The sequence below is a fragment of the Nansenia antarctica genome, assembly GCF_963989245.1.
Source record: "Nansenia antarctica genome assembly, chromosome: 16".
Taxonomy (NCBI): Eukaryota; Metazoa; Chordata; class Actinopteri; order Argentiniformes; family Microstomatidae; genus Nansenia; species Nansenia antarctica.
The window spans coordinates 7,623,860-7,636,359 of record NC_137686.1 but is presented as its reverse complement, the minus strand read 5'-3'; the positions used below and the strand labels follow the sequence as shown (position 1 = coordinate 7,636,359).

Here is a 12,500-nt window from a genome sequence, read left to right as displayed (position 1 = left end):
CTCACACACATAAACATCAATAAATAGCCACATTAACACGACCAGTGAATGTTGTTTTGGCCAACAAATGTCTGTCCGTTTAATACAACAAGCTCAACCTGGTGTGTAATGCATCACGTTATTCTCAGTCACACAGGTCTCCAGTGGGGCTGGCTAGTGGCTAGCTGGCTAAGTTGGCCTAAAGGGATATCCCACATGCATTACGATGTTCCTTTCTGGGTCGTGATGATACACGAGGACACACCAGGTTGCTGTGAGGGACCCCTGTGTCACTAGTCTTATCTAGCCATGTCCCCTAGTTGGTTGGAAGCAGTGGGCTGTGTTGCTAGCTGGCTAACTAGGCCATGGATGTTGCTCCCCATGGCTGCGTTCATAAATTCGCTCTGAGAGCGCCCGGAGCGCACACTGGGTTCAACGTCATAAAGGCACCGAGTCGTTTGATTGGACGAGAGGCGTTCCACGAGTGCTCGTCAGATTTCCAGAGCGAATTTACGAACGCGCGGGCCAGTGTTATAACGGGTTCAGAATAAACAAAGGCCTGTTTCTCCTATTTGTATTGATGCGTCTTGCTTTCTCCCCAACAACGTATCACATTGCAATCCTCTGTACATGTGGTTTTGTGTACATTTAACCAAGCATAGTAGATAACTGGTTGTTTTTGGGACAGTGTTGGGACTTATGGCCCCATATGCAAGATGTGAGTGGATAGGAAATGTGCACCAAGTGCCATGGAGGGGAGCAGTGTGCCATGCTGTTGGCAGCTATTCCAGATTTGGTGACTTTTGCATCTTTGAGGGCCCAGTTTTAGGTTTGAAGGTTTGGTCATATTGGCTTGCCATTGAAGACACACAGGCTGTTCAGTGCAATCGTATTAGCTGCACTCACATCTTTAACTTTTTGACTGTGTGTGTGGAGCCAGGCCCAAGCGCCAGGGTCCATCCATCCTTTTGTAGATCTGCTCTCTTGGGCTGATATAACCGTGCTTACTCACTTCATGATGCAACTATTGTGGTTTTTTGGTAATTGCAGGTTTGTTGACTCCACATAGGCGGGCAGGAAGGCCCATTTGGGCTTTGTCCTTGTCTTATCCAACATCCATAATCACTGGACACATTCCCTTGTGGACAGCTCATGCTCTCTCTGCATCCCAAAGGATCTCCCTTGTGTTCTGGCAACTGTTGCTCAGCTGCTGTTTTACCTGTGATGGTTGGTGTATGTTCAGTGAAAGTGACTGCCTGGCAAGCGCGCGCGTGTGTGTGTGTGTGTGTGTGTGTGTGTGTGTGTGTGCGTGTGTGTGTGTGTGTCTGTGTGTGTGTGTGTGTGTGTGTGTGTGTGTGTGTGTGTGTGTGTGTGTGTGTGTGTGTGCGTGTGCGTGCGTGCGTGCGTGCGTGCGTGCGTGTGTGTGTGTGTGTGCACAGAGAGGTGTTAGGGGCTTGTCGCCACCCAGACTGGCAGCTGCATGTGTGCTTTTGCTAGGTGACCCCTGACCTCAAATGTGCTGTAGCAGCATGTATGAGGTGTGTGTCTCTGTGTGTTTGTGTGTGTGTGTGTCTCTGTATCTGTGTGTGCCCCCTGTTACAGCATTGCAGAAGGGGTTTTCTTACTCACTGAGTGTGTGTAGAGAGAGAGAGAGAGAGAGTGTGTGTGTGAATGGAGGGATGGAGGGAAGGAATGGATGGAGTGAGGGAGGGATGGATGGATGGGGTTTCAGCACTCACTTGAATCTACTGTGCAAGTGACTGAGCCACAACATGTGGTTGCTACCGCCAAGCCACACACACACACTTCCTCAAGACGCTGTCTGGCACCAGGACAGACTGAGGTTTCCCCACCTAGCCCGAAGCACAGTCTGACACCAGCTTATTACACTCACCCACCCCCCCCCCCCCCCAGCCCTCGAGCTAGAGAGAGAGAGAGAAAAACTGCCCTTAGATCAAGCTGTACCCTCAAATTACAGAGCGGTTTCACAGACAGGGCTTAGCCTAAGCCTAATCCTAGACTAAAAAGCATCTGATTCTGCAGTAGAGGTTTCACATTGGAAGTGTGATTGCGTCCAGGAAACGGCCCTCGCCCTCGGTTTTTCAACTGTTAACTGTCTCTCAGTAAGAGCTTAACTGTGAACCTCACCTGATGAGAGCTGTGTTTTAACCTAACAGCTCTGATGAGAGCTGTGTTTTAACCTAACAGCCCTGATGAGAGCTGTGTTTTAACCTAACAGCCCTGATGAGAGCTGTGTTTTAACCTAACAGCCCTGATGAGAGCTGTGTTTTAACCTAACAGCCCTGATGAGAGCTGTGTTTTGGGCGTCTGTGTTTCCGTCAGTCTTGTGTGTGTTGTGAGGTAGCGGGCGGGCCGGTAGAACAATGGCAGGGGGATCCAGATCCAGATCCTCTTATCCTGAGCTGATCCTGATGTTTTCGGTACGCGCTGAACACAATGGTGGTGATTGTTGTAGGAAGGCATGTGAGTTTTGGGGGAGTTTAGTTTATTTTTTTCCTTATTTTTCTTTTTTAAAGGAGAATAAGCATTACGTGGGGGGGAGGGATGGACAGAGACACACGCACACACACACACACGCGCACACACACACACACACACACACACTACTCTACCAACCGACCACACACACACACACTCACACACACACACACACACACACACACACACATCTATGCTGGGGTCAGCTAGGTGTCCTGGTGAACTTTAGAACCGTGTGGTTTTTCTTCCATCTTCGTCATGTACCAAGTAACAGAGCTGGTTGCTTAGAAACGAGTCTCCTGTCTGTGTCAGTTCGGGCCAGCTCATCCGGTCACAGACAGACTGGGTCACAGACAGACAGACAGACAGACTGGGTCACAGACAGACAGACTGGGTCACAGACAGACAGACAGGCTGGGTCACAGACAGACAGACTGGGTCACAGACAGACAGACAGACAGACTGGGTCACAGACAGACTGGGTCACAGACAGACAGACAGACTGGGTCACAGACAGACAGACAGACTGGGTCACAGACAGACAGACAGACTGGGTCACAGACAGACTGGGTCACAGACAGACAGACAGACTGGGTCACAGACAGACAGACAGACTGGGTCACAGACAGACAGACAGACAGACTGGGTCACAGACAGACAGACAGACAGACAGACAGACAGACTGGGTCACAGACAGACAGACAGACTGGGTCACAGACAGACAGACAGACTGGGTCACAGACAGACAGACAGACTGGGTCACATATTCTACAGAATAAACATCTTGGAACTGGGTCTTTTTCTTTCTTTCTTAATTTCTTTCTTTTTTTCATTTCTTTTTTTCTTTTCCGCCAGGCCATCTGTTGCCTTGAGCTGGTCGCTAGACGACACAGCTCGATTGACGTGTGGGCAGGCTGTCGAAGGCCACGTCAAACCAAACTTTATTTATACACAGCAGCGTTTCAGCGCCTTGTCACAGCGGGACTGATGACACGTCTGGGGGTGCGGCTCGTTAGCAGACCCGCTAGCAGCTCCCCTGAGAGGTGGCAGACCCTTCTCTGGTGTGTGTGAGGTGGCAGACCCTTTTCTGGTGTGTGTGTGTGGAGGTGGCAGACCCTTCTCTGGTGTGTGTGAGGTGGTGGCAGACCCTTCTCTGGTGTGTGTGAGGTGACAGACCCTTCTCTGGTGTGTGTGAGGTGGTGGCAGACCCTTCTCTGGTGTGAGGAGGTGGCAGACCCTTCTCTGGTGTGTGTGAGGTGACAGACCCTTCTCTGGTGTGTGTGAGGAGGTGGCAGACCCTTCTCTGGTGTGAGGAGGTGGCAGACCCTTCTCTGGTGTGTGTGAGGTGGTGGCAGACCCTTCTCTGGTGTGAGGAGGTGGCAGACCCTTCTCTGGTGTGTGTGAGGAGGTGGCAGACCCTTCTCTGGTGTGTGTGAGGTGACAGACCCTTCTCTGGTGTGTGTGAGGAGGTGGCAGACCCTTCTCTGGTGTGTGTGAGGTGACAGACCCTTCTCTGGTGTGAGGAGGTGGCAGACCCTTCTCTGGTGTGTGTGAGGTGGTGGCAGACCCTTCTCTGGTGTGTGTGAGGAGGTGGCAGACCCTTCTCTGGTGTGTGTGAGGAGGTGGCAGACTAGGGCTGGGCAAACAATCAAAATTTCTTTTTCGATAATCGCAAGAATTAACGATCAATTATCGATTAATTGATAAGCTTTTTTTTCATAAAAAAAAAAAAACTAGGTCAGAAATAACAAGCATGTTTTCCTTGGGGAAAAAACTTTATTTGTGTTGCTATTGCACACATTCATTCATTCACATTCAAACTAGACACTACAGTCAGATAACAATCCTCTTAAATAACTGCTTCGACTCCTGGTAGCGCATTTCTATGCGCCTGGTAATGGAACGTCGCGATGGAACAGGATATGCTGGCTCGACTATTTGCATGAGCGCACGAAATCCTCTACCCTCGACAAAACTGAGCGGCAGAATATCTGTTTCAATTAATTTACAGATGGCCATCGTTATTTTCTCTTCTCGTTGTGCATCTCCCGCGTATAAGATGAGACATGATGGAGGGCTGAGAAGGTAGCGAAGGAGCAGTCAGGGTCGGTGGACGTTTTGCAGGTGGTATTTCATCGGGGTCGTTGTCGTGTTGTATTTATAGGTCACTGCGCAGTGTTTGCAATGAACGAGGTCGCCTTTCAGATCAAAATGCTCCCACACCAAGCTTCGTTTCGCTCGCTTCGTCATGTTCCGAGCTTGCTCTGCTAACCTTTTTTTACAACTGTGTAATAAACTTGAACTTTTTTATAAGACCTTTTTTATAAGACTTTTTTATAAGACCAGTGCCTCTTTGTTGAGTTTGTTGAATTACTGGAGGTTACACTAACGTACGGGAACTTTTTGCATCATGCAGTACTGCGTTGCGAAATTCAATGCGAAGGCAAATGCAAAGTTCATTTTTCACACATAACGTGGACAAACTAATTTCAATTATATATAAAAAATAAAATAAAAAGTATTAATGATTATCGAGCAAAATATTTTGTGATCGACCAAGATCCTTATCGATCAATTATCGATCGTCGATCATTGATGCCCACCCCTATGGCAGACCCTTCTCTGGTGTGTGTGAGGAGGTGGCAGACCCTTCTCTGGTGTGTGTGAGGTGGTGGCAGACCCTTCTCTGGTGTGTGTGAGGAGGTGGCAGACCCTTCTCTGGTGTGAGGAGGTGGCAGACCCTTCTCTGGTGTGTGTGAGGAGGTGGCAGACCCTTCTCTGGTGTGTGTGAGGTAGGGATGGGACGATTATCGTTTTTATCGTTAATCGCGATAAAAACACCCGCGATAACTTAATCGTGGAGAATTTGTATTATTTGAATAATCGTCATAATCGTATGTTATGAATAAACTGTGTTTAACAAATGTCTGGCGCTATTTTTCAGCCTAGGCTACATTACTTTTGCATTCAAGTTAGTAGGGCTGCAACAACGAATCGATTAAATCGATAATAATCGATAACGAAATTCGTTGGCGACGAATGCCATTATCGATTCGTCGTTTTTTTTCTTCTTCCCCCCCCGGGTTTTGTTTCCATAACAAACCTACTTCCTGTTGACGCACGCCACGCTGTCTTGCGGCCGGTGTAGGCATCGCGAATCATAGCGAATCATAGCGCTACCTATGGCCGGAAAGGGCAGAACCTATGACCGGAACCGGAAAAGTGGGAAAATCCGGTACCTACACCGGCGCGGCGGCTACATTTAAATCATGCTACTCAAAAGCCTTGAGAGTGAAGCTGTCTGCTGTCTGCTGTCAGGACATGCTAGTGAGTTAGCTAGCAGGGTTAGCTCGCTGCTGCCGCTAGCTGACTGTCACTACGCTGCTCGTCCAGCTGTAGTCTGCGTAGCTGTGCTGAGAACCAGAGCACTAACTATGTTTCTTTTTTTTTTGGAAATTTTCTTTTTATTGTCAATGGTCATTGGTTACAACAATCGTCATTACATTCAACATATCACAATCAACTCAGTTCCTATGACCAAAGTCTTTTTTTTCTTTGGTAATGAGGGGTGCTGGCCACTAAGTGGGGCCCCTCTGTTGCAAAAATAAAAAATAAAAAAGATGTGGCTCTTGGTCAATGACCGAATAGGCTGAAGGAAAAAAAAGAGTCTAGTGACTGTCTATGAACTGTCGGTGTCAGCCTATGTTAACATCTTGAAAAAATAATAATAAGAGTCTCTGGGCTGAAGTGAATCACTCACTCATTATCTGCTGTAGAATCCACATCGCCCCGACGAAACTGCTTCAATCTCTCCCGGACTTGCTGCTGATGTTGGTTCTGGGCTCCACCCCTCCGGGGCTCGGTTGTTTCCCACGGTAGAAGTCGAGTCAGCGTTTCCTCCGTTATGCCCTTGTCCTTGGTCCCGCGAACAGCTCCGTCCAAGATGAATCCCCGTCTCCGCAGGTCCTCTGCTGCTTGTGTCGCGCTGTTATACATGACGGTGCCTGTATCAAAAAAGACACGCATTCTAGCCAGCGGGGTCTGGAAGCGTATTCCCCTCTCCTTAAGCGCCTTCTTGATGGGTATATATTCCTTCCTTTTGTTCTGCACGTCCGTCGCATAATCATGGTCGAAAAAAACACGTTTGTTTTGGTAAGTGGGTTGCTTTTTCCAGGCGGTATAGAGGACCTTTTCTTTCACTGTAAACTGGAGGAACTTGATGACCATGGATCGCGGTGGAGCTCCTCCGGGTGGTCTGGGCGCCAAGGCACGGTGGGCACGCTCTATCCCCAGGTCACAGTCAAGATCTCCTCCCAATTCTGACTTTATCAGTTTTTCAACAAACGCTGCTACGGAGGTACCCTCCGAGTCCTCTGGGATGCCGTAGATCCTGATGTTGTTGCGTCTAGACCTCCCTTCCAAGTCAGACACTTTATCTTGCAACGCCCGCTGATTACCAAGTAACTGGGTGAGGGCATCCTTGACACCAATGTCCCACCGCTCCATTTCAGCCACACCGTCCTCCATCTGCCCCACGCGCTCCTCCGCCCCCTCCACTCGGCCTATCACGTCTTGGATTTGCTGGTTCACTCCTGTCGTGAGTTCATCCATTTGTTTCTTAATGTCCTCTCGGAAATCCGTGAGGAATTCGGAAAAGTCCTTTTTCAATTCAGCTTGCCAAGTTGTCATACCCGCATTCACGACTTCGCTCACCACTTTACGAATCGAGTCCAGCGTTTCATTCTCTCTCAAGCCTCCATCTTGTTCCGTCGGGGTAACGTTAGCTCTGTTGCTAGCTGCTCCGTCTTTCTCAGTTATTCTCTCAGATGGCTTTCGAACCCCAGTACCCTTTCTCTTATATTTGTCCCCCTCCATCATTACGTTGATATATATCAATTCGAGTGCATAAAATATCTTGAATTAGGGGTAATTTAAGGCTGACACCGGAGCTCTGTTATCAGGCTGCCATCTCTGTTCGCGCGCCACCGGAAGTCTCTAACTATGTTTCTATAGAGGAGGGTTACACTAACTATGTTTCTATAGAGGAGGGTTACACTAACTATGTTTCTATAGAGGAGGGTTACAGCTAACTTCCTATTTTTTTATTATACAAGTCCTGCTGGGCTCAGCCCTTCCATGGTCTCCTGCTCTCCATGCAAATGCGTTAGTGTGAGTTCTGGTGAAGCGTCAGCTAAATGACTGTAATGTAATGCGATAGCCAGTGAGTGTTTGCTCGCATTCATGAACTCAATATTGCATGACAAGTGTATTTAGCTAGCTGGCTAACGTCAGTGGTAGAGCAGAGGTGATAAGCTAAAGGCTAGCTAGTGGTAGCCTACCAAGCTACCCGTGAGTTAGAGTGAGGCACTGACTGTCGCCTAGCCTATTGTATGGAGTGAGAGGACACATTGCATTGTTTTGGAGCATATCTGTTATATAAAAACATTAGTGTCTTGTCTGTAGCCTATATTGCACTTTGGGTTACTGACCTTTACATTAAGCAAAGTTATTACCTAAAACAATGCATGTATTGAGCTAGAGTTCAACTACTTTATTGAAACAATCTACCGCCATAGTCCATGGCCTGTTGTTAAACCTATTTGATGTAGCAAAGCCTTTTTTATTTATATAATTTTTTATTTTTTATTAATACTTATTCATTTTGCACATGTATATGTATAGGCCTGGCTGATTTAGAAAACATAAAATAAAATTTGCAAAATAAATCTTTTTTAATTTCAAAAAACAAAAAATAAAAAACTTTTTTTAAAATGCATTTCCCCCCGTTTTTTTGTATCCGATTAATCGACCAATCAAAAAATAATCGGCAGCTTAATCGATAATCAAAATAATCGTTAGTTGCAGCCCTACAAGTTAGCGACTGTTACTGTAATATAATTGCAATTCCTCACATGAGCCGCGCGCGAATATCCTCACAGAACTTGTCTCGCGCTATTGTTCAGCCTGCATGGGTAATGTTACTGTCAAGTCAGCCTTGTCAGTCAGTCACTAGGTAACGTATGCTAGCCTACTCACCATGGCTGGTGAAAAACTTTAGACGGGATACTGTCATTGGCCTTCCTTGTTATTACCAGGCAGTGACAGTCTATGGCTGCAAAAGGCACGGTCGCCCCTAAGCTTTAGCAAATATATTGTGGTTTACTTAATACTGTTCAGCACTTGAGGTTACATTCAATGCATGACTTGTGCTATAGGCTAAATACAATGATTAAAGCGGCAAGTAGCAAGTGTGCGCATCAAAGGCATTAGGCACGTAACATCCATGCTGTATAAACACATGACAACTAGGGGTGTAAATCACCAGCTTCATCACGATACGATATTATATCGATTTGTTTGTATGACGATACAATGTTTGACGATATCACAATGTCAGTCACGATACGATTTCGATTCGATTCGATTCAAGATCGATATGACGCGATATCATATGCCAATCTAACACAATTATCCACTCACAAAAACAACTAGAATATTATTTGACCATTTTATTTGTGAGCTCTTCCAGGTATCCAGCATTTAAATCATATTGTATTATACAGTATTCTTCTGTTACAAAAAGAAAAATAGACCCATTCACTAGTCTCACAAACCTACAGTATATTTGTGCAATAATAATAAATAATAATAAAATAATAATAAATAATAAGTGCAAATGCAGTACAGTGCAGTACATCTTATATACATTCTTCTTAACCAAAATAAGTTAAGTATATCCTCCAGTGTTATATAATAAGTATATCCTCCAGTGTTCTTCTTTGGGAGGTTTTTCTTCAAAAAAACTAACTGATCAACATGTTCAGGACAAACACTACGCTCTGAACGCAGGTCAGGATAATTTTTAATATAGGGCCATCCATCACACTTCCTCTAGGAAGCACTGATCTGATATGATGTGTTGATTGGTGAAAGGTAAGGCTATGCTTGGACAGTCATGTTAGATCACTGATTACGGGAGTAATGATTTACCTGTAGATTTTATCAATAGGAATTTTGTTCAGGTTTATCCAATGAAATTGGACAAGCAAACCGGAGTAAAGTAAGTAAGGTCCAACCTGCAGCCTTTGCCCATTCATAAGACAGATGCTTTGTTACAGACCAGAGCATTGACCAATCACAGTCGGCTAGACTAGAGCATTGACCAATCACAGTCGGCCGTGGGCGGGCTTGGCAGTCGCAGCTAAAACCGCTTCGCTGTTCTCCGCCGCAGTCACAAAATGCAGAACACACAGTGTGCAGCGCTCTTTGACTTTGTAATTTGCCGCTGCTAGTCGCGCGCTGCACGGAAATGGTGACAGTCACGCAGAATGTGCCATTTCAAAATAAAGGTGTATCTTTAAGATGACGATATAGATCGATATTTTTACATTGCATCGATGTAATCAGATCGTTAGTCAATGAATCGATGCATCGATGTGAATCGATGTATCGTTACACCCCTAATGACAACCGTCTGTTATTTCCCGAACTTTGCCCGAACCCCCTGCGAGGACCCGGGGAACAACGGTACGCTCCCCGCGGCTGCCGCGGGAGTGAGTGTTGAGGGAGAGAGGAGACGGCAACCCTCGCTCGCCATAGACTGTATCCCTACTCGTCTCTCCTGAGCTCGGTTGTAACGTGAACCGTGGAATACAGGATATGTTAGATGCTTTACAGTAATTCCCCAAATGACCAGAAAAGGAAGTTAGATTTGTCGCTGGTCGCTTTTGACTAATTAAGTCGCCAAGGGGCTCTGGAAGTTGGCAACACTGGGAGTGCGTTCTTTAAACTTCCTTGGGTACGTTAATGAAAGGTGCTGATTGGCCGAAAAGGAATTGCTCTTTCTTAAGGACCCGGATTATGGCCAGAGATATCTGCCACTAGAATCTGAATTTGAATTACTGACTTAAAATGTCCTAAAAATACAACAAAATCTAAGTTAAAGTGATTACAGTGTGTTTTATTGGCATTAAAAAAAAAAATTAAAAAAAAAAAAAAAAATTTATTTTTTAATTCTCGCGATAATATCGTGGATCGCGATTATTTTGCCCACGATAATCGTGACATGACATTTTCTAATCGTCCCACCCCTAGTGTGAGGTGACAGACCCTTCTCTGGTGTGTGTGAGGTGACAGACCCTTCTCTGGTGTGTGTGGCATGGCAGACCCTTCTCTGGTGTGTGTGGCATGGCAGACCCTTCTCTGGTGTGTGTGGCGTGGCAGACCCTTCTCTGGTGTGTGTGAGGTGAACCCACAGCGCAAGGTCGTCTGGAGACGGGAAGCGTCCGTGTTAAACCTGTGTGTGACGTACGTGGGGGGTGGGGGGGGGGCTGGTGGGGGGTCACACTGGTGGTGGTGATGATGCTGCTTCAGAGAGGCTGGTGGCTGGAGGGTGGAGGGTGAGACAGATGGACACTTTGTGACGAACACAGCGCACAGACAGACAGACAGACAGACAGACACATAGACACACACACTGACAGACAGACAGACACACAGAGCATACAGACACACAGAGCATACAGACACAGATAGGGCTTTCACACCGCCAAGGAACCGGTCCAGTTCGCGTTCGCGTTCTGGAACCTCAAACCTTGGTGCTGTCTGGCGAACCAGTCCGCGTTCATACCAGTGTAACCTGAACCATCCGCGTCACAACAAGATGGCAGCTACCTGGAAATTAGGATCAGTGTTTCCTCTATATGCATTTATTGGTGGCGGGCCGCCACGAATGAATTTCCCCGGCCACTAATTGATTGAGTCCACAAAAAAAAAAAAAATCCACCTCTGAACATTTTAGCTGATTAAAATATATCTGATCCTAGATCAGCGCTATAATGGAAGTTGACTAAAAGTGCACCTAAATCCACGCCCATCTCTCTCTAGCCGCTGATCCAAAATCAGATTAATGACATTAAACATTCAGTTGACGACGTGACACAAGGGCTACTCCTGATTGGTCTAAATGTGAACCGGCATGAGAACCGTGCAGTAGGGATGGACGGTTTCCAATTATTGAAACCGAAAAACCGTCAGAGAGTAAAACCGCGGTTTTCCGGTTAACCGAAAAAAAAAAAAAAAAAAAAGAAAAGAGCGCCAATTTCAAATAATTGAGCCCTACTGCTACAATACACTCATGTCGAACACCATTAAAACACCGTAAGCACAGTCGCAACACATTTAGGCTACTTAGTTTCACAAATATAAGTGGAAAGGCAGACTTTTGTAAGCTACAGCACCATACATGAAAACACATGAACACTTAACACACCAGCTCCGCTGATCCAGGGTGCACGCCTGCACGGAAGATCATCTCTTGGAACAGCGTCTTCATTGAATGAACTGCTTTCTCAATATCTTGGTTCTTAGACAAAGTTTCAGCTGCTGCTCAATGTATTTAAATATTTGAATACTGCTCAATAATCACTGAAATATTAGACTTCGAATTATGCAGTGAACATACTTAAAGCTTTTCATAAAAACCACATGCCGCGAGACTGACTCGTCCTGAACTGTCGTAAGTCAATCAACAAAGAATGCCCCATCAAAATAAAAGTGCCCATGGTAGAGCTGTCAAAATAGAGCTTTCAAAATAAATGTACTAATACAGATAGAGATAAATACAGAAATACCTTTGCGTCACTAAGTGACCGCGTATCTTCTGAGACATGCGTTCTGTCATCACTTTCAGTAGCGCCTTCACACACAGTGGCGCTGTGCACAAACACTCTTGATCCGTATAGCTCTTGTTTTATTATATTGTTGTTTAGTAAATACTGCACTTGGAGTTACATTCAATGCATGATTTGTGCTATAGAACATAAATAAAGTTTGATTGATTGATTGATATCAAATCAAATCACATTTTATTTCTATAGCACATTTCTCACAAAAGTGACCCAATGCGCTTTACAGAGAGCAGCGAAAATGATCTTATTAAATGTAAGCGAGTAATTGTAAAAAACCTTTCCTATCTACCAATAACTGAAGGCAACTATCTTTCCCATAGAGTGATTCGTTAC

The 12,500-nt window shown here is 45.7% G+C and overlaps 1 protein-coding gene across 1 annotated transcript in view; it reads left to right on the top strand.

Moving 5' to 3' along the window:
* Positions 1-7,099: 7,099 nt before the first annotated feature.
* Positions 7,100-12,500, top strand: part of usp34 (ubiquitin specific peptidase 34) — a gene marked incomplete at its 5' end in the record, with an annotated part of 75,863 nt that continues 70,462 nt past the window's right edge. The window contains 1 exon segment of the mRNA XM_080546597.1: positions 7,100-7,117. Within this exon segment, the coding sequence (XP_080402723.1) occupies positions 7,100-7,117 (18 nt within the window).